The sequence below is a fragment of the Callithrix jacchus genome, chromosome 3, assembly GCF_049354715.1.
Source record: "Callithrix jacchus isolate 240 chromosome 3, calJac240_pri, whole genome shotgun sequence".
Lineage (NCBI taxonomy): Eukaryota > Metazoa > Chordata > Mammalia > Primates > Cebidae > Callithrix > Callithrix jacchus.
The window spans coordinates 23,173,264-23,191,601 of NC_133504.1; the positions used below are offsets into that span (position 1 = coordinate 23,173,264).

The 18,338-nt window shown below is 40.4% G+C and overlaps 1 protein-coding gene across 6 annotated transcripts in view; it reads left to right on the forward strand.

The window, feature by feature from the left end:
* Positions 1–3,088, forward strand: part of DDX60 (DExD/H-box helicase 60) — a 116,534-nt gene extending 113,446 nt beyond the window's left edge. For all 6 annotated transcript variants that reach the window (XM_054252798.2, XM_035292697.3, XM_078366311.1 and 3 more), the window contains one exon: positions 2,353–3,088. In XM_054252798.2, the coding sequence (XP_054108773.2) occupies positions 2,353–2,452 (100 nt within the window). In that variant the 3' untranslated portion in view covers positions 2,453–3,088. The remainder of the gene's footprint in view (positions 1–2,352) is intronic.
* Positions 3,089–18,338: the final 15,250 nt, after the last annotated feature.

Below are 18,338 nucleotides of genomic sequence, written 5' to 3' on the forward strand. Positions count from 1 at the left end.
AAATCACTCATTTATTCATCATCTAAGAAGTATTGACGCATTATTGGTATGAGACACATGCTTCTAAGCATGTGAGCTATAAAGGATCATCAAAAAATAATTTTTTTTTGAGATGGAGTCTTGCTCTGTCGCCCAGGTTGGAGTGCAGTGGTACCATCTTGGTTCACTGTAGCCTCTGCCTCCTTGGTTCAAGCGGTTCTCCTGCCTCAGCCTCCCAAGTAGCTGGGACTATCGGTGCCCATCACCACGCCTGGATAATTTCTTGTATTTTTAGTAGAGACGGGGTTTTACCATGTTGCCCAGGCTTGTATCGAAATTACTGATCTCAAACAATCCACCTGCCTTGGCTTCCTAAAGTGCTAGGATTACAGGTATGAGCCACCGTGCCCAGCCAAAGGATCATTTAATTGATATACCTGATTAAAAAAAAACTCTTACACTGTAGTGAAAGAAGCTGACTTACAGACCTTCCAAACACGGCCAGGGCTAAGATGGTAGAAAAGGAATGGCTAACTCTATTTGCATTCAAAGAAAGAGTCTCACATGAAGTATTTTTTTGATTAAGCCCTTAATTATGGGGAAGAAGAAATAGTATTTTCAAAGTACAGCAATGAGAAAGGGCCTGATGTATCAGGGAAAGACTCCAAGCTCACTACATCCCCATGGAGAATATGGGGATTTGACAGAGACGGGGGAAGATGCCAGGTTGTTGTAAGAGACTTTAAATGGAATTTGGATCTTTATCAGGAAAGTCTATATATTAACATTAAGAAGTTTGGCCTTCATCTTCTGAGCAATGTGTGGACAGCGCATAAGCATGAGGGTGGCCTGAGCATGTGGACTGTATATGTGGCAGAAATGTGTAGGCACAAAGACTGCAACAGTCCTGCAGGTGAAAATGAGTAAAGGTCTGAATTAAGGGAATTGAAATATGCAGAAGCATGATCAGAAAAGTATTTATGAGGTGAAATTCAAGAAATTGGTTAAAAAAAATGTATGCTGTTGGTAAAGGTGACCAAAGTTTCTATTTTTGTTAAGGATGCATGGGAAACAAGGGTGAACATGACATTTGAGGATGAGAATGAAAACTCGTGAGTTAGAATTTATACCCCTCACATTACATCTGGGAGTTATCAGTCAGGTGGAAGTGTTCAGTAGTCACAATTGTAAGTCTATGACTCAGAAAGAAATTTGGTGTAACTCAGACAGAGCTGATCAATTTTTGTGGTCGGTTAGTGATGACACTAGAAAAAAAAACTGGAACTCTAGTGGAAACAAGGTAGATGCAAATAATAAAAGGCTTAGAAGATTTCATATAATGATAGTTGTCAGTCCTTGATCAGCCCAGCTGTACTGTTCTTTTTGGATTTATTCTCTCCTTTTTTGTTACCTGTACATTAGTTTCTTAATGCTGCTGCAACAAATTACCACAAACATAGTGGTTAAAACCAACACAAATTTATTATTTTACAGTTCTGGAGGTCAGAAGTCCAAAATGTGTCTTAATGGGCTCAATCCAGTTGTCATCAGGGCTGCATTTCTTTCTAGAGACTCCTAAGGGACAATCTGCTTTTATTGCCTTTTCCAACTTTTAGAGGCTGCCAGCATTCCTTGGCTTGTGGCTCCCTTTCATCTCCAAAGCCAGCAATGTTTGGTAGACTCACACTGCATCATTCTCTCTCCTGCCTCACTCTTCCACTTACAAGGACCTTTGAGATTACACTGAAACCTGCCCAAATAATCCAGGATTATTTTCCCATCTCAAGGCCAGGTGATTAGCAACTTTAACTCATTTAATTCCATAATTCATTCCCCTTTGCCGTGTAACTTAACCTATTCATCAGTTTCCGGGGAATATGATGTGCATCTCTTTGGAGGGCCATTATTCTGCTTACCATATCTTGCTTTCCTTATTTTTTACACATCTAGGTAAAGAAAGGAATATTTGTCTCATCATAGATGTAGCTGCTTGTGGGTTTCAGTATACAGGGGACACAGTATCATAAATAACACAAAATGATTCCACAAGAGATACATAGAGAAAGGAAAAGGAATTTGTGTTATTGCACTATTGAAGGAAGAAGGGATCAAGTTATGTGGAATTTGATGGCCTCTCAGACTCTCTTGGTGACAGTCATGGAGAAAAACTGCATGGGGGTTGTTTTGTTATCTTTCAAAAAATTTTACGAAAGATTTTTGAGGAGAAATATATTTCTTATCATTATTCCTCATATTTTGCCAATATAATTTCATCATCTAATGGGATTTACTTACTTTTGCCTACCCAAGGAAAGCCTTTCTTAAAATATTCAATCTCACTAAAATGGGTCATATTTTTTTCCTCATTTGCAGTGTTTCCTTGCGTGAGCTATGTGAAAATGAAGATGACAACGTTGTCTTAGCCTTTGAACAACTGAGTACAACTTTTTGGGAAAAGCTTAGCAATGTCTAAAACAAAGTCTATGCAAACAACTTAAAAATAATTCTGAAGTCGTTTTTCATGTCATACTTTTGGTTCTCATGGTTCTTGCCAGAAATACATTATGATGAAGTAGAAAGAGGAAGCATTTTGCAATCAAACAGAGTTGCAATCAAACCTGCCATGTTCTATCATAAATACTCACAAATTGCTCAGTATACCTGAATCTTGGTTTCTGTTTATAACTGAGTAATAATGATTATGTCTCAGGTAGTTTGAGGATTGACTAAGAAAATGCAAAAATCTCCTATGTGACTGAATAACAATTTCTACTCTGTGAAGCCGAAGTAAATATTATATTCTCATTATTTTTATCCCCAGCGTCAATATTTATAAAATGTTTGTTAAGGCTAGACAAAATGATTATGGTATCCTGAAGCTGAAATATATTATCTGCAATTAACATAAATATGGTTACATAAGTTGGCTATACTGCTATTGAGATAGTATTTTCTAGTAAACTTAAACTAGTTTTTAAACATATAAATGGGAGTTTTGGTATATATTTTGTGATGATTTAACAAAAATATAGGGAATTATTTGCTTTATTGTAATTGCGTATAAGTGACTGGAAAACCACAGAGAAATAAAGTGGGTTTGGTCTGTTTACCATTGGTCTTGTTGTGTTAAATATATGCATCTATCAATCCACTTGCACAATGTATTCATTTTATATATATATTGTAATTTATATGTAATAATCTTGTCTCTTAACCATTAGCCTCAGGTCACAGTTGTGGAATCTATTTTAGATTGTAAATTAAAACATAAAACTTTTTTATTCTCAGAGCAAAAAGTCTGCTATCTCCTACCACCCAGATGTCCAACTGAAAGATTATCTCTTGTATGCTATTTTTTATAAATAGATTACATTGGTTTAGAATAACACCTGTTGTTCATTTTGTCTGGTGATATAAAAATATTCTGATTTCTGACTAAACCATCATTTCATGTACCATATTATAGGTCTCATCCAAAAAGGATGAGTTCATGTCCTCTGCAGGGACATGGTTGAAGCTAGAAACCGTTATTCTCAGCAAACTATCACAGGAACAAAAAACCAAACACTGCATATTGTCACTCATAAGTGGGAGCTGAACAATGACAACACATGGCCACATGGAGGGAAACATCACACACTGAGGCTTGTTGGGGGATTGGGGACAAGGGGAGGGATAGCAGGGGGTGGGGGGGGTTAGGGGAGTGATAACATTAGGAGAAATAACTAATGTAGATGACGGGGTGATGGATGCAGCAAACCACCATAGCATGTGTATACCTATGTAACAAACCTGCACATTCTGAACATGTACCCCAGAAGTTAAAGTATAATAATAAAAGAAAGAAACTAAAGTGTTTTCTACTGCCTGTTAATCTGTACTCAAAACAGTGGTACACAATATTAATATATTGTCATGATGGTTTCCCCTATTTGTAGTTTCATGAATCTGATTGAGACATGCAGATTTTTTTTCCATATTACTAAGCCAATCTGACTTCTTAATTTTTAGGAGGAAAATGAGATTTTTTTTTTTTTTTTTTTACAATCTAGAATCTTCTAAAAAGAGGGTAGTTATACCTAACCACCTTGAGGTGGGTCCAATGGGCAGCTTTCTTTTTGTTTTTTAGCAAAAACTTTAGGGAGTAACCTACAACAATTTATGAAGAATGAGTTTATACAGAAACTCTAAAAGCATTTTATGTTTATTTGTGGCAATAAAATGTAATTTTTCTTTTTAAGAAATGTGCAGAGGCCTTGGTGAGACTGGCTGGAGAATAGTTACGATGGCCACAGTTCCTTCCCATTCTTTTTCTGAGAGGGGAAAAATCATATTGTCATTGGGCCTTTACAAGGTGTCCTACAATAGCCAATTATTAAAATTATTTATTTTGAGAAATTTGCAGATATATGTAGTTATAAGAAGTAATATATGGCTCAAGCCTGTAATCCAAGCACTTAGGGAGGAAAAGGCGGGTGGATCATGAGGTCAAGAGATCGAGACCATCCTGGTTAACATGATAAAACCCCATCTCTACTAAAAATACAAAAAATTAACTGGGCATGGTGGCATGTGCCTGTAATCCCAGCTACTCTGGAGGCTGAGGCAGGAGAATTGCCTGAACCCAGGAGGCGGAGGTTGCAGTGAGCTGAGATCACGCCATTGCACTCCAGCCTGGGTAACAAGAGCGAAACTCGGTCTCAAAAAAAAAAAAAAAAAAAAAAGAAGCAATACACAAGAGATCCTGTATACCCTTTGCCAAGTTTTTCAAATATTAACAGCTTGCATAATTATAGTGTAATATAGTATCAGAACCAGGAACTTAACACTCAATGATCTATTATTTGATAGTGCAGTTTTACATGCACTCATTTATGTGAATTTTGTGCTATGCAATTTTATTGCATGCACAGGTTTGTGTATCACCATAGTCGAGATACAGAAGCATTCCATTACCACAAGAATGCCTCTCCTTATCCTTTTATAACCATCCCCACCTCCCTCTCACTCTCTTCCATATGCCTCTTCTCTCTTCCCATCTAACACACCCCCTTTTTTTAACCTCTGGCCACCACTAGCTGTACTCTATTTCTGTAATTTTATTATCTCAAGACCTATATAAATGGAGGCCAGGCGTGGTGGTGCATGCCTGTAACAGCACTTTGGGAGGCCAAGGTGGGCAGATCACTTGAGGTCAGTAGTTTGAGACCAGCCTGGCAAACATGGTGAAACCCCACCTGTACAATAAATATAAATAAATTATCCCAGCATGGTGACTCATGAATGTAATCTCAGCTATTCAGGAGGCTGAGGCAGGAGAATTGCTTGAATCCAGGATGTGGAGGTTGCAGTGAGCCAAGATTACACCACTACACTCTAGCCTGGGTGACACAGGGAGACTCCATCTCAAAACAGCAACAACAAAAACCTATATAAATGGAATCAAATCATACAATATGTAACATTTTGAGATATGCTTTTCTCACTTAGCATAATTCCCTTGAGACCATCCAAGCTACTGCTTATATCAATAGTTTGTTTTCTCTTTATTAATGAATAGTGCCATGGTATGGATGTACCATGGTTTGTTCACCATTCAACCTATTGAAGGACATTTAGCTTGTTTCTAGTTTTAGGTTATGCTACAAATATTTACATTCATTCTGTTTGTTATTCTCCTATTTCTCCTTTTTTGTATTCCTGTGAATTATCTGAATATTTTTAGGCATTCATCTTGATTTAATTATATTGTTTTTTAGTATATCGCTATGTATAGTATTACTAGTCGTTGCTCTAGGTGTTGCAATGTACATGTCTTTGTTTTCTGTCACTATAACAGAATATTAGAGTATGAACAATTTGTAAAGAACAGAAGTTTGTTTGGCTCCTGGTTTTGGAAGCTGAAAAAAGTCCAAGGGTGTGGTGCTGGCATCTTGTGAGGGCCTTCTTGCTGCTTTATAATGTGGCAGAGAGCATCATTCAGTGAGAGGGCATGAGTGTGTCAGCTTGGGTCTCTTTTTCTCTTCTTCTCTTCTTCTTTTTTTTTTTGAGACAGAGTCTCACTCTGTTACCCAGGCTGGAGTGCAGTGGTGTGATCTCAATTCACTGCAGCCTCTGCGTTCCAAGTTCAAGTGATTCTTTTGCCTCAGCCTCCTGAGTAGCTGGGATTACAGGTGGATGTCACTACATCTGGCGAATTTTTGTATTTTTAGTGGAGACAGGGTTTTGTCATGTTGGCCAGACTTGAACCCCTGACCTCAGGTAATCCACCCTCCTTGGCCTCTCAAAGTGCTGGAACTATTTTTTTATCTTCTTATGGTCACCAGTCCCACCATAGGGATCTCACTCAGATATTTTAAACTGATCCTAATTATCTCCCAAAGGCCCTATCTCCAAATATCATCAACATATGAATCTGGGAACTAAGTTTCTAAAACATAAAATTTGGGCGACACATGGAAATTTTACCAATGCACATGTAACTTATCACAGTATACTGGTATCAAAGTTTGTATTGCCTTATTTTTACTTAGTTTTTTTTTTTTAACCCTACACACATTTAATAATTTTCTTAAAAATTTCCTCCATACACATTGAGCACCACATTAGATATTAAAAATTCTGCTTCACCTACCAAATATGATTTTAAAAGCTCCTGGGAAGAATATTCTATTATATTTAACCCTATTTCTTTTCTCTTTTTGGTTTTCTTCTTTCCTTTCTGAAGTCTCACGCTCTCTTTTGTATTCATCTTCTTTCTGTTGAGAGAACTTCCTTTACCCACTCATTAAGAATAGGTATGCTTTGGTGTTCAGAGCAAGATGGAGCCCAGAGTGTTTGGAGCTCAGAATAGAAGGAGCTAGCAGATTTTGCTCCCAGTAAGACGTAGTTCCAAGCAGATGGACTACTCAGAGCAAGATGGAGCTCTAAGCAGATGGTGCTTAGAGTAAGAAGGACCTAAGACTGATCAGAACTCCAAGAAAGATAATGTTCTGTGCAGATGGTGCTTAGAGCAAGATAGAGCTCAGAGTGAATGGAGCTCTGAGCAAGATGAAGTACCTCCAAGTGAGATAGAGCTTCAAGCAGATGTTGCTTGGTGTAAGATGGAGCTCTAAGCAAGAAGGAGCTTGGAGTGATTGGAACTGTGAACACTGCTCTGAGCAACTGGAACTCCGAGCAAGAAGGAGCTTGGAGCAGATGTTTCTTGGTTTTAGATGGAGCTCAGAGCAGATGGTGCTCAGAGCAAGATGGAGCTCAGAGGGATTACAGCTCCAAGTAAGATGGAGCTCAGAGAAGATGGGCTTCAGAGCACATAGAGCTTTGAACAAAAAGGAGCAAAGAGCAAAATGGAACTTGGAGCAGATGTTGCTTGGTTAAGATGGAGCTCAGAGCAGATGGTGCTCAGAGCAACATGGAGCTCGGAGTGATTGAAACATAAACATTGCTCTGAGAGATTGGAGCTCTGAGCAGACAGTGCTCAGAGCCAGATAGAGCTCTTAGTGGTCGGAGCTTCAAGCACAATTGGGCTTGGAGCAAATGCAGCTCTGAGCAACGTTTGGCTCAGAAAACATGTTACTCATAATGAGATGGAACTTGAGCGGATGGTGCTCAGAGCAAAATGGAGCTGGAAGTGATTGGTGCTCTTAGCAAGATGGAGGTTGGAGCAGATGAAGCTCTGAGCAAGAAGGAGCTCTAAGCAAGATGGAGCTTGGAGTAAATGTTGCTTGGTTTCAGAAGGAGCTCAGAGAAAATGGTGCTCAGAGCAAGAGGGAACTCAGAGAACATGCTGCTCACAGTAAGATGGTGCTTTGAGCAGAATGGGGCTGGAAGCGATTGGAGACCTCAGCAAGATGGAGCTAGGGGAAGTCAGATGGAGCTCTGAGCAGAGGGTGCTCAGAGCAAGATGGAACTTGGAGCAAATGGAGCTTCAAGCAGATAGTGCTCAGAGAAAAATGGAGCTCAGAGTAATGGGAGCTCTAAGCAAGATGGAGCTTGGAGCAAATGGAGCTTCAAGCAGATGGTGCTCAGAACAAGGTGGAGCGTGAAATGATTGGAGTTCCAAACCAGATGGAGTTCAGGTCAGATAGGCCTCCAAGATAGACCTCTGAGCAAGAAGGAGCTCCAAGCAAGATGGAACTTGTAGCAGATATTGCTGGTATATGATGGAGCTCAGAGAAGATGGTGCTCAGAGCAAGAGGGAGCTTGGAGTGATTGGCACTCTGAACATTGTTCTGAGCAATTGGAGATCAGAGTAAGATGAGCTCCTACCAGATGGTGCTCAGAGCAAAATGGAGCTTGAAGTGACTGGAGCTCCCAGCAAGATGGAGCTAAGAGTGATTGGAACTCCAAGCAAGATGGAGCTTGGAGTAGGTGGAGCTCTGACTACATGGAACTCCAAGTAAGGTAAATGTCTATGCAAATGGTGCTCAGAGCAAGATAGTGCTTGGAGTGATTGGAGCTCCAAGTAAGTTGGAACTTGGAGCAGATGAAGCTCTGAGCAAGGAGTTTGGAGTAGATAGAGCTCGGAGCAAGAAGGAGCTCTATTGCAGCAGATGTTGCTCGGTGTAAGATGTAGCTCAGAGAAGATGATGCTCACAGAAAGCTTGGGCTTGGAGTGATTGGCACTCCAAACATTGCTCTGAGCCTTTGGAGCTCGAAGTAGATCATGCTCAGAGCAAGATGGGGCTCAGAGTGATAAGCTTCAAGCAAGATGGAGCTAGTAACAGATGGAGCTTGGAAAATATGTTGCTTAGAGTAAAATGGTGCTCAGAGCAAGATGGAGCTCAGAGTGATTGGAGCTCCTAGCAAGCTTGAGCTCAGAGCAGATGGACCTCAAAGCAAGACAGAACTCAGAGATGCTGCTCACAGAAAGGTGGATCTCTGTGCAGACAGCATTCAGGGCATAAAAACTCAACATTTGTCTTTTGCAATCTTCACAGAAGGAAATTCTAGCAAATTTTAGTACCAAACTTCTAGTGAAGGAGCAGATCAGATCTTTATTCGCCACATATACTATGACACCAGACCTAGAATCACCTTGCAATGGAAAGTTTAATGACAGTTTAGGTCTCAACAGAATGTAGAATCCAAGAGAAGACTTAAGGATTTCTACCCCAAGCTTATTGTCTTCAAATAGCAGAATGGAGAACTACTTTTCAAAGGACAACCAAGTCCCTAGATGTCTCATCTGGACACCATCGGTCAGACTTTCCAACAATCATCGAAGACCCTTGATGGGCCCTTTCAGCAGAAAGTACATACAGAGAATGACCTCTGTCCCATCTACCAAAAGATTTCTAGATCCCAACTCTTTGAAGTAGAAATGCAAGAGTAGATAGTCAGATATGGGCAGGTATGAGGGGGAGGTATCCATGTTGGAAAGAATCCCCCAGAACAAGTCTTAGGATGCCCAGTACTCACTCCATGGTTGAACTGTCAGAATTTTGTTAACTAGATCCTGATAAGGAAGGGAAAGGGCAAAATGGGAATTCCTGAGCTGAGCAGGCACAATGGGTACAAAATTGACTGCTCTACCTTCCTGGGGTGGCAGTAATAAGCAGTGCCACCATTAGGATTTGTATTGATCACTGATTCCCATGCATGTGTATTACGCACAGTAAGGGAAGATCCCCCAAACTTTGGTGAGAACTGGGTAAATAACTGAGGCAACAGAAGATGACAATGTAGAATGTCATGGGGGTGTTTCCAGCAGGGTCAGCCCACTCCTCTCTTGGAGTGCACTTGTACTTCCCCAATAAAACTTTTGCTTGGTTTACAAAAAAAAAAAAAAAAAAAAGAAAGAAAGAAAAAAGAACAGGTATGCTTGTGACCAATTCTCTTCATTTTTTCTTCATAGGACAATGTTTTTATTTCCTTTTTATTCCCAAAAGATTTAAACAAGAGACCAAACACCATAGAAACCCTAGAAGAAAGTCTAGGCAATACCATTTAGGACATTGGCATAGGCAAGGAGTTCATGACTAAAACAATAAAAGCAATGGCAACACAAGCCAAAATAGACAAATGGGACCTAATTAAACTTCAGAGTTTCTGCACAGCAAAAGAAACAATCAGAGTGAACCAGCAACCAACAGAATGGGAAAAAATTTTTGCAATCTACCCATCTGACAAACAGCTAATATCCAGAATCTACAAATAACTAAAGCAGATTTACAAGAAAACAAACAAACCGATTCAAAAGTGGGTCAAGGATATAAAAGACACTTTACAAAAGAAGACATACATGAGGCCAACAAACATATGAAAAAATGCTCATCATCACTGGTCATTAGAGAAATGCAAATTAAAACCACATTGAGATACCATCTCAATCCAGTTAGAATGGTGATCATTAAAAAATCTGAAGACAACAGATGCAGGAGAGGATGTGGACAAATAGGAACATTTTTACACTGTTGGTGGGAGTGTAAATGAATTCAACCATTGTGGAAGACAGTGTGGTGATTTCTCAAGAACCTAGAAATAGAAATTCCATTTGACCCAGGAATCCCATTACTGGGTATATACCCAAAGGATTATAAATCATTCTTTTATAAAGACACATGCACACGTATGTTCATTGTGGCACTGTTGATAACAGCAAAGACCTGGAGCCAACCCAAATGCCTATCAATGATAGACTGGACAAAGAAAATGTGGCACGTATACACCATGGAATACTATGCAGCCATAAAATATGATGAGTTTATGTCCTTTATAGGGACATGGATGAATCTGAAAGCCATCATTCACAACAAACTGACACAAGAACAGAAAACCAAACACTGCATGTTCTCACTCATAGGCAGGTGTTGAACAACAGTCCATGGGCACAGGGAGGGGAACATCACACACTGGGGTCTGTTGGGGGATGGGGGCTAGGGGAGGGACAGCGGGGAGTGGGGAGGTTGGGGAGGAATAACAGTGGGAGAAATGCCTGATGTAGGTGATGGGGGGGATGCAGACAGCAAACCACTATGGCATGTGTGTACCTATGCAACAATCCTGCAAGATCTGCACATATACCCCACAACTTAAAGTACAATAAGAAAACAACAAACAAGCAAAAAACAGTTTACTAATAGAATGTTTCTATTTTGGAAATGCTTGTTGAAGTCCACCCAAACAGGTGCTACTGAGTAAAGCCTTCCTGGATTTAAGAAAAAAAAACTATGTATTTTTTCAATGGATATAAAACTTATGATTGACGTTATTTTAAAAATTCAGTTCTAAAAAATGTTGTTCCACTTCCTCTGGCTTTCATGGCTTCAGGTGGGAAAGTCTCTGTCATTTAAATTGGCATTTCTTTATTAGTTATGTGTTGCTTTTCTCTGTCCACTTTAAAGATTCTTTCCTGACAGATTGTAGAAGATTAATTAAAATGTATCTTGGCATCGCCTTTTTTCCAGTCTTACTGGGGATTCACTTAGCATCTTCAATCTGAAGTTGTCTGTCTTTTGTTAAATTTGGGACCTTTTAGTAGAGACCTTTTAGCTGTTAATTATTTGAATACTTTTGCAGACCCACCTTTTCTTCCCTATCCTTCTTTGCCTCTGATGACATGTTAGCTTTTTGGTGTTGTCCTGCAAGTTCCTAAAACTCTATTTTTTCAGTCTACTTTCTCCCTGTTTTTCAGATGGGGTAAATTTTATTGACCTATCCTCAGATTTACTGATTTTGTTCTATGTCATCTTTCCTCTACTATTAAAGTCATGCAACAATTTTTTTTTTTTTGAGACGGAGTTTCGCTCTTGTTACCCAGGCTGGAGTGCAATGGCAGGATCTCGGCTCACCGCAACCTCCCCCTCCTGGGTTCAGGCAATTCTCCTGCCTCAGCCTCCTGAGTAGCTGGGATTACAGGCATGCACCACCATGCCCAGCTGATTTTTTGTATTTTTAGTAGAGACGGGGTTTCACCATGTTGACCAAGATGGTCTCGATCTCTTGACCTCGTGATCCACCCGCCTCGGCCTCCCAAAGTGCCGGGATTACAGGCTTGAGCCACCGCACCCGGCCAACAATTTTTGAAGAATGGTTTTTGCTATTGTATGGTATTTTTCTATTCAATAATTTCCACTTGGTTCTTCTTTATAACTTTTATTTATTTTCACAGATTTTTCCATGTTTCCAGGGAATATGCATTTGCTTGTTGAAACAGTATAATGATAGTTGCTTTTAAAGTTCTTTTCCAATAATTCTAACATCAGATTCATCTTGATATTGGCATCAGTTGATTGTCTTTTCTTATCCAAGTTTTGATTACTCTGATTATTGGTATAATTAGTAATGTTTACTGTATCTTGAGCATTTTGGATATTACATGATGAAACACTGAATTATAATTTAATATGTTTTTTGAACAGGACATCTCCTTGGTTAGGTGTAGCCTCACCAGCTTGAGAGCCAGGCAGGTGTTAGTTTTCTGCTAGGTCTGTTGACATCACTATCACAAAGGGAGCATAGGCGTCTACTGCCTCCATGCAGATAGTGGCGTTGTTGAAGTTTAACTTCTCCCATACTTCCTCTGAAACGTTTCTGGTATAAGTGGGGCAGTGACTTCCCCGGCCTTGCTGCCTTTTAGTGGAGGTGTCTGCATAGCTCCCTACTGGTCTTTGCTGACAGCCTGGGAGGATGAAAGCAGAGGCATAGTTCACATTGCTTTCTTGTTTCAGGGTGGGGGTGGAAGCTCAACAGCCTGCCTGGCCCTGCTCTCACCAGGAGTATGTATGGAGGCAGAGCTGATTAGTCCTGCTTTGCTCCACCTCATTCTTCCTCATTGATGTTGATTGTGAGTGGAAGCTCAGCATTCCACTGCTGATCATCCCAACACCTGTACACACTGTGAAGCAGGTTCACTGAGCACTGGTTTGCTAACTTGTCTTAGTCTGATGAGAAAGAACACACTCAGGCACAGCAAACTACATGAGGCAGATTCATTACTCACAAATAGGCAGCAAGGGATAACAGAAGCCTCCAATCCATTGCGAACTAGTGCCCAAGGCTCAGGAAAGCTGGCAAGGAGGATGATGTCTCAACTCTGGGGGCCCCACATGCACCACAGCTGAGAGAACTTGGAAAGCAGCCTGGTTTGGGTTTTATGCCCCATGGCAACAGGAGTCATTGGGATAAAGAATTTCAAAGGATAACCTATTATGGGGAGGACTAAAACAGAGCCTTGATGATTCCAGCCAATTCCCCCTTATTTCAGGATGTTGCATTCACAGCATATTCCACAGTTATTCTTGAGGACAACTACAAGCAAGAAAGGGAGGAGGACTGGATTGCTTTAGGGCTGCATGGAGAATTGTCAGGGAGGGTGAAAGAAGAGTAGCAATGAGCACCACTTCACACTACCTCATTTATTCTCCCTGATGGCAAGTCAGGGAGAGACTTGGATGGCCTTAATACCACCGGGAGATGGTAAAGCTTAGTGGTGATTAGCCCTACCTCTGACTTCTTTACCAAGTCTCATGGCTGCCAGGTTAGGGTAGAGGCTCAGTTTGCAGCTGGACACTGCTGACGTTATCTTGGTGAGGGAATTTGATCAACACCTGCTTCTTTTAAGCAGGGGATGGAATAATAGCTCCCTGCTCAGTCCTACCAACACCAACAGGCAAAGGGACCAGAGTGCCACTGTCTGCTTCTGTGGGGCAGGGGCACAGGGCAGCGGATTAGCTTCTCACTCTTCTATGCTGAAACTTCAGTGGAGGAGAGTTGCTGTTTCTTTCTACTGGGGTTTAGAAGGAGTAGGATGGATATTTTAGTTCGTTTTGTACTGCTGTAACAGAATGCCACAGACTTGGTAATTTATAGACAACATAAGTTTATTTGGATCATGATTCTGGAAGCTGGGATGTCCAAAATCAAGGGAACACATCATGGTGAAGAATTATTTGCTGCACTATAAAATAGCAGAAGGCATCATGTGGGTGAGAGAGAGAGCCCATGAGAGAGTAAGAGATTGAACTTGAAGCTTCAAGCCCCTTTTTAATGGGCATTAATCCATTGATGAGGGTGGAGCCCTTGTGACCTAAACACCTTCCATTAGGCCCCACTTTCCAACACTGCTTCATTGGAGATTAAGTTTCCAATTACGTTTTGGGGGCAACACATTCAAAGCATAGCAATGGATATTGCCAAAAAGGCATTCTGTGTTAGACCACTCTTTTTTCAGGTCCTTTGGCTTGGAGAAAATAGACCTTTTTTAGAGCCATTTTTATCTGTGTCAGTTGGCATTCTAGCTCGTGGACTTCTGCAGCACCATGGCCAGGATACGTGGGGTTAGTGAGAAACTCCAGGGAACATATTGCCATGTTGTTTTGTCTTGAGGTCCCTAGGTAGTCCACTTTCTTCCCACATTTCAGTCTTCCCATGCTTATTCTTGTGTTGTGTCCAGGGCTTTTGAGTTGTAAGAAAGAAAAAAGAACTGGAAGAAATAAGGTTGCTCCATCTTGCCTGGAAATGGAAGTTTTCATTAATGAGATTTTTATCTAAAGAAAGGAAGGTCTGAACATGTTGGGGGAAGTTTGATACTGCAGTTTCTGCACGAATCAGTAACTGGGTCAAGGGAAGCTTTATCTCTTCAACTTGAACTGTTGATCTTTATAGGAATTTTTGCTAGTGCAAGAAATCTCATATAAGTGGGCAAGGCTTCCCTAACCAGAAAACGTACTCAAAGCTAGTCCCTGCTCTTGTCAATATCAATTTGTAATCCTGTTTGCATCTTCCTGTGCAATAAAGACCCACTTTATCATTTTTATATCACAAACAGTTGAAGTCCCTACTAGGTTGAGTGCATATGAAGGAAAGTTGTGTCTTACCAAAGCCATTGATTAAAACTGTATTAGCTCTTAGGTATTTATGTGAGTGCACGCATCTGAAACAAAATTTCATTTCCCAGTGATAAATAGACCAATAATGGTTGTACTACCCATCTTTGTGACTCTGAAGTTAACAAAAAGCCTTTATCATAGCTGATGCAGTTGAACAGTATCCTAGAAACCAGAAAATGTAGACTCTTTTATTGCAGTGATTGGCTCTCTTGATACAACTCTACATAGATATTTAATTCTCTGAGAAAGAATCATACCCCATCCCTGGATGATTTTATGCAGGTTGAGTGTGCAGATCAATAAAATTGAAGCTGAAATATTAGTTTGGTGCAAAAGTAATTGCAGTTTTTGCACATAAGTATATAACAAAATTTTATGTCACATTAGAGTCACTGACAAAATAGGATAAGGATCAGATAATTATATAAAACCTGTTAGGAGAGGGGAGGAAAAAAGCCATACAAAGGCTCAGAGAAAGAAATTTTTAGGGAGGCCAGGTGCAGTGGCTCATGCCCATAATCCCAGAACTTAGGGAAGCTAAGACAGGTGGATTGCTTGAGCTCAGGACTTCAAAATTAGCCTTGGAAACACAGCAAGACCCATCTCTACCAAAAATTTAAAAATAGTCAGGTGTGGTGGCACATGCCTGTGGCTCCAGCTACTCTGGAGGCTGATGTAGGAGGATCACTGGAGCCTGGGATGTAGAGGCTGCAGTGAGCCATGATTGTGCCACTGCACTCCAGCATGGGTGTCAGAGTGACACCCTGTCTCAAAAAGTTAAAAACAAATATTCAGGCAGAGAACCAGCAGTGCAAAGGCCCTAATGGGAGAATAAAATTGTTTAAGATACATTGAGAGGTGTAGTGTGACTGTGGAAGTAAATAAGGGAAGTGGTAAGAGATCAGAGTGGAATCGAAGGAGGGGGCCTTGTAGGCTATAGATTTGAAGAATCCCCTGGAACATTTTGGCCAAGACATGTCAAGACATTCTATGATTTGCATGTACAAATGATGTTCTTTTACCTTGTGAGAAACAGACTGGAGGAGGCAAGGAGGGAAGGAGGCTGCTATGATGGTCATGATGACACAAGTGTGTGCCTTGGATTAAATTAGCTGCAGTAGAAAAGCAGAGAATGTGTAAACTCAAGTAGAACTTACATTGTTGATCAATTACATAAGCAATATGACATGAAAAACATAAAAGACGAGCTAGGTTTTTGCTTGTTGATAGCAGATTATAAATTGGGCAGTGAGTCTTTCTTGTAGGGTCTTAAAAATCAGTTTAACATGGCTGTAGACAGTGCACTTGCAGAGGCAGAGGAAATGAAAACAGTTATTATCCTCACAGGTTCTAGAGGGAGAGGAATGGCCACCATTCAGGCTCAACTAAGTAGGTGGGGAATGGAGAGAGAGAGGAACCCTGGGCAAATGTCTTTTGTTGGGAGAAGGTCTTGACGTGTGTGTGATGGAGTATATGTTGTTTTTTTTAGGGCTCAGGGATGAGGGATTTCATTGGTATGTTTGAATGTCAGTAGGTGACAGTTGGGAGGAAAAGAAGTGCACCTGGATGGCTGGGCAGGGTGTTCAAGCCTGTTTGTGGCAATTTTGAAGCATTTGGAAAATATGAAATTTTTAAAAATATACCATACAGATAGGAATTTTAGCATACATCTGTTAGCACATATTCATGTTCCTTTCTGGCATGTGACTCCTATGGCCCCCATTATTTTTCCACCTTGGCTTATTCAGTTACATTGTCCATCCAGCCATTCCCCTGTCTAGCAAAGAAAGACCCTCCATTAGAACCTCCAGAAAGGAACAGGGTCCTGTCAGCAACTTAAGTCTAGAACTGTGAAAGCAATTTTAGACGTCAGACTTTGAGAACAGTGATATTACCACTAATTTTATAGTAACTTATTAATAGAAGCAATAGAAAATTTATTATAGTCACAAGGCTAACATTTTTATTTCCATTCATCTATTACCTCTGTAATTTTCCAATTTACTCAAGCCATGTAAGAATAAAAAGGGTATTATATACTGTATATTATTTACTTCCCCAAACACCATCATTACTTATAGTTATAGTTTGGGGGATAAGTTGCAGAGCGAAATACAAAAGCAAGGAAACATCCCGTGATATAAAGGAGTTGTGGTTATCTCACAGTACTAGAAGAGAGGAATTTCAGGGAAGAGATTTAGAATACATCTCAATCTGGGCCCCAAGTATATTCCTTTCCTTATTTACCCATTATTTTATTCATCAGTTTTAAATTTACATTCTATTTTTTGCATATATAACACAATATGTACGTATTCGTCTGTTCTCACACTACTCTAAAGAACTACCAGAGACTGGGTAATTTATTAAGAAAAAGTGATTAAGATTCAAATTTACTCAGGCTGTACAGGAGGTATGGCTGAGGAGGCCTCTAAAAACTTAATATCACCATGGAAGGGTGAAGGGGAGCAAGCACATCTTCACATGGAGGCAGGAGAGAGAGGGCAAAGGGCGAAGTGCTACACACTTTTGAACAATCAGATCTTGTGAGAACTTACTCACTATTATGAGAACAGAAAGGGAGAAATCTGCCCCTTGATCCAATCATCTCCCACCAGGTCCCTTTCTTAACATTGAGAATTACAATTTGACATGAGATTTGGGTGGGTAAACAGAGCTAAACCATATTATTCTTCCCCTGTTTTCTTCCAAATCTCATGTTCTCACATTTCAAAACATAATTATGCCTTCCCAATAATTCCACAAAGTCTTAATTCATTCCAGCATTAACTCAAGTCCAAGTCCAAAGTCTCATCTGAGACAAACAAGTCCCTTCTTATCTATGAGCCTGTAATAAAGAACAAGTTAGTTGCTTTCAAGATACAATGGGGGTAGAGGCATTGGGTAAATGCTTCCATTCCAAAAGGGAGAAATTGGTCATAATTATGGGGCTACAGGGCCTGTTTGAAACCCAGCAGGCATGTTTGAAACCTAAACCAAACAAGTCCCTCTATCTACGAGCCTGTAATAAAAAAACAAGTTAGTTGCTTTAAAGATACAATGGGGGTAGAGGCATTGGGTAAATGCTTCCATTCCAAAAGGGAGAAATTGGTCATAATGATGGGGCTACAGGGTATGTTTGAAACCTAACAGGGCAGTCATTAAATCTTAAAGCTCTAAAATAGTCTCCTTTGACTCTGTCTCACATTCGGGACACACGGATGTAAGAGATGGGCTCCCAAGTCCTTGTGCAGCTCTACCTCTGTGGTCTTTCATCGTACAGCCCCTACAGCTGATTTCACAGCCTGTTGTTGAGTGTCTGCAGCTTTTCCAGGCACAAGATACAAGTTGTTGTTGCATCCACCATTTTGGGATCTAGAAGATGGTAGCCCTTTTTTCTTAGCACCATTAGTCAGTGACCCAGTGAAGACTCTCTGTGGGTCTCCAATCCCACATTTCCCCTCTGCACTGCTCTAGTAGAGGTTCTCCATACAGGTTCCACCTCTGCAGCAGACTTCTACCTAGACA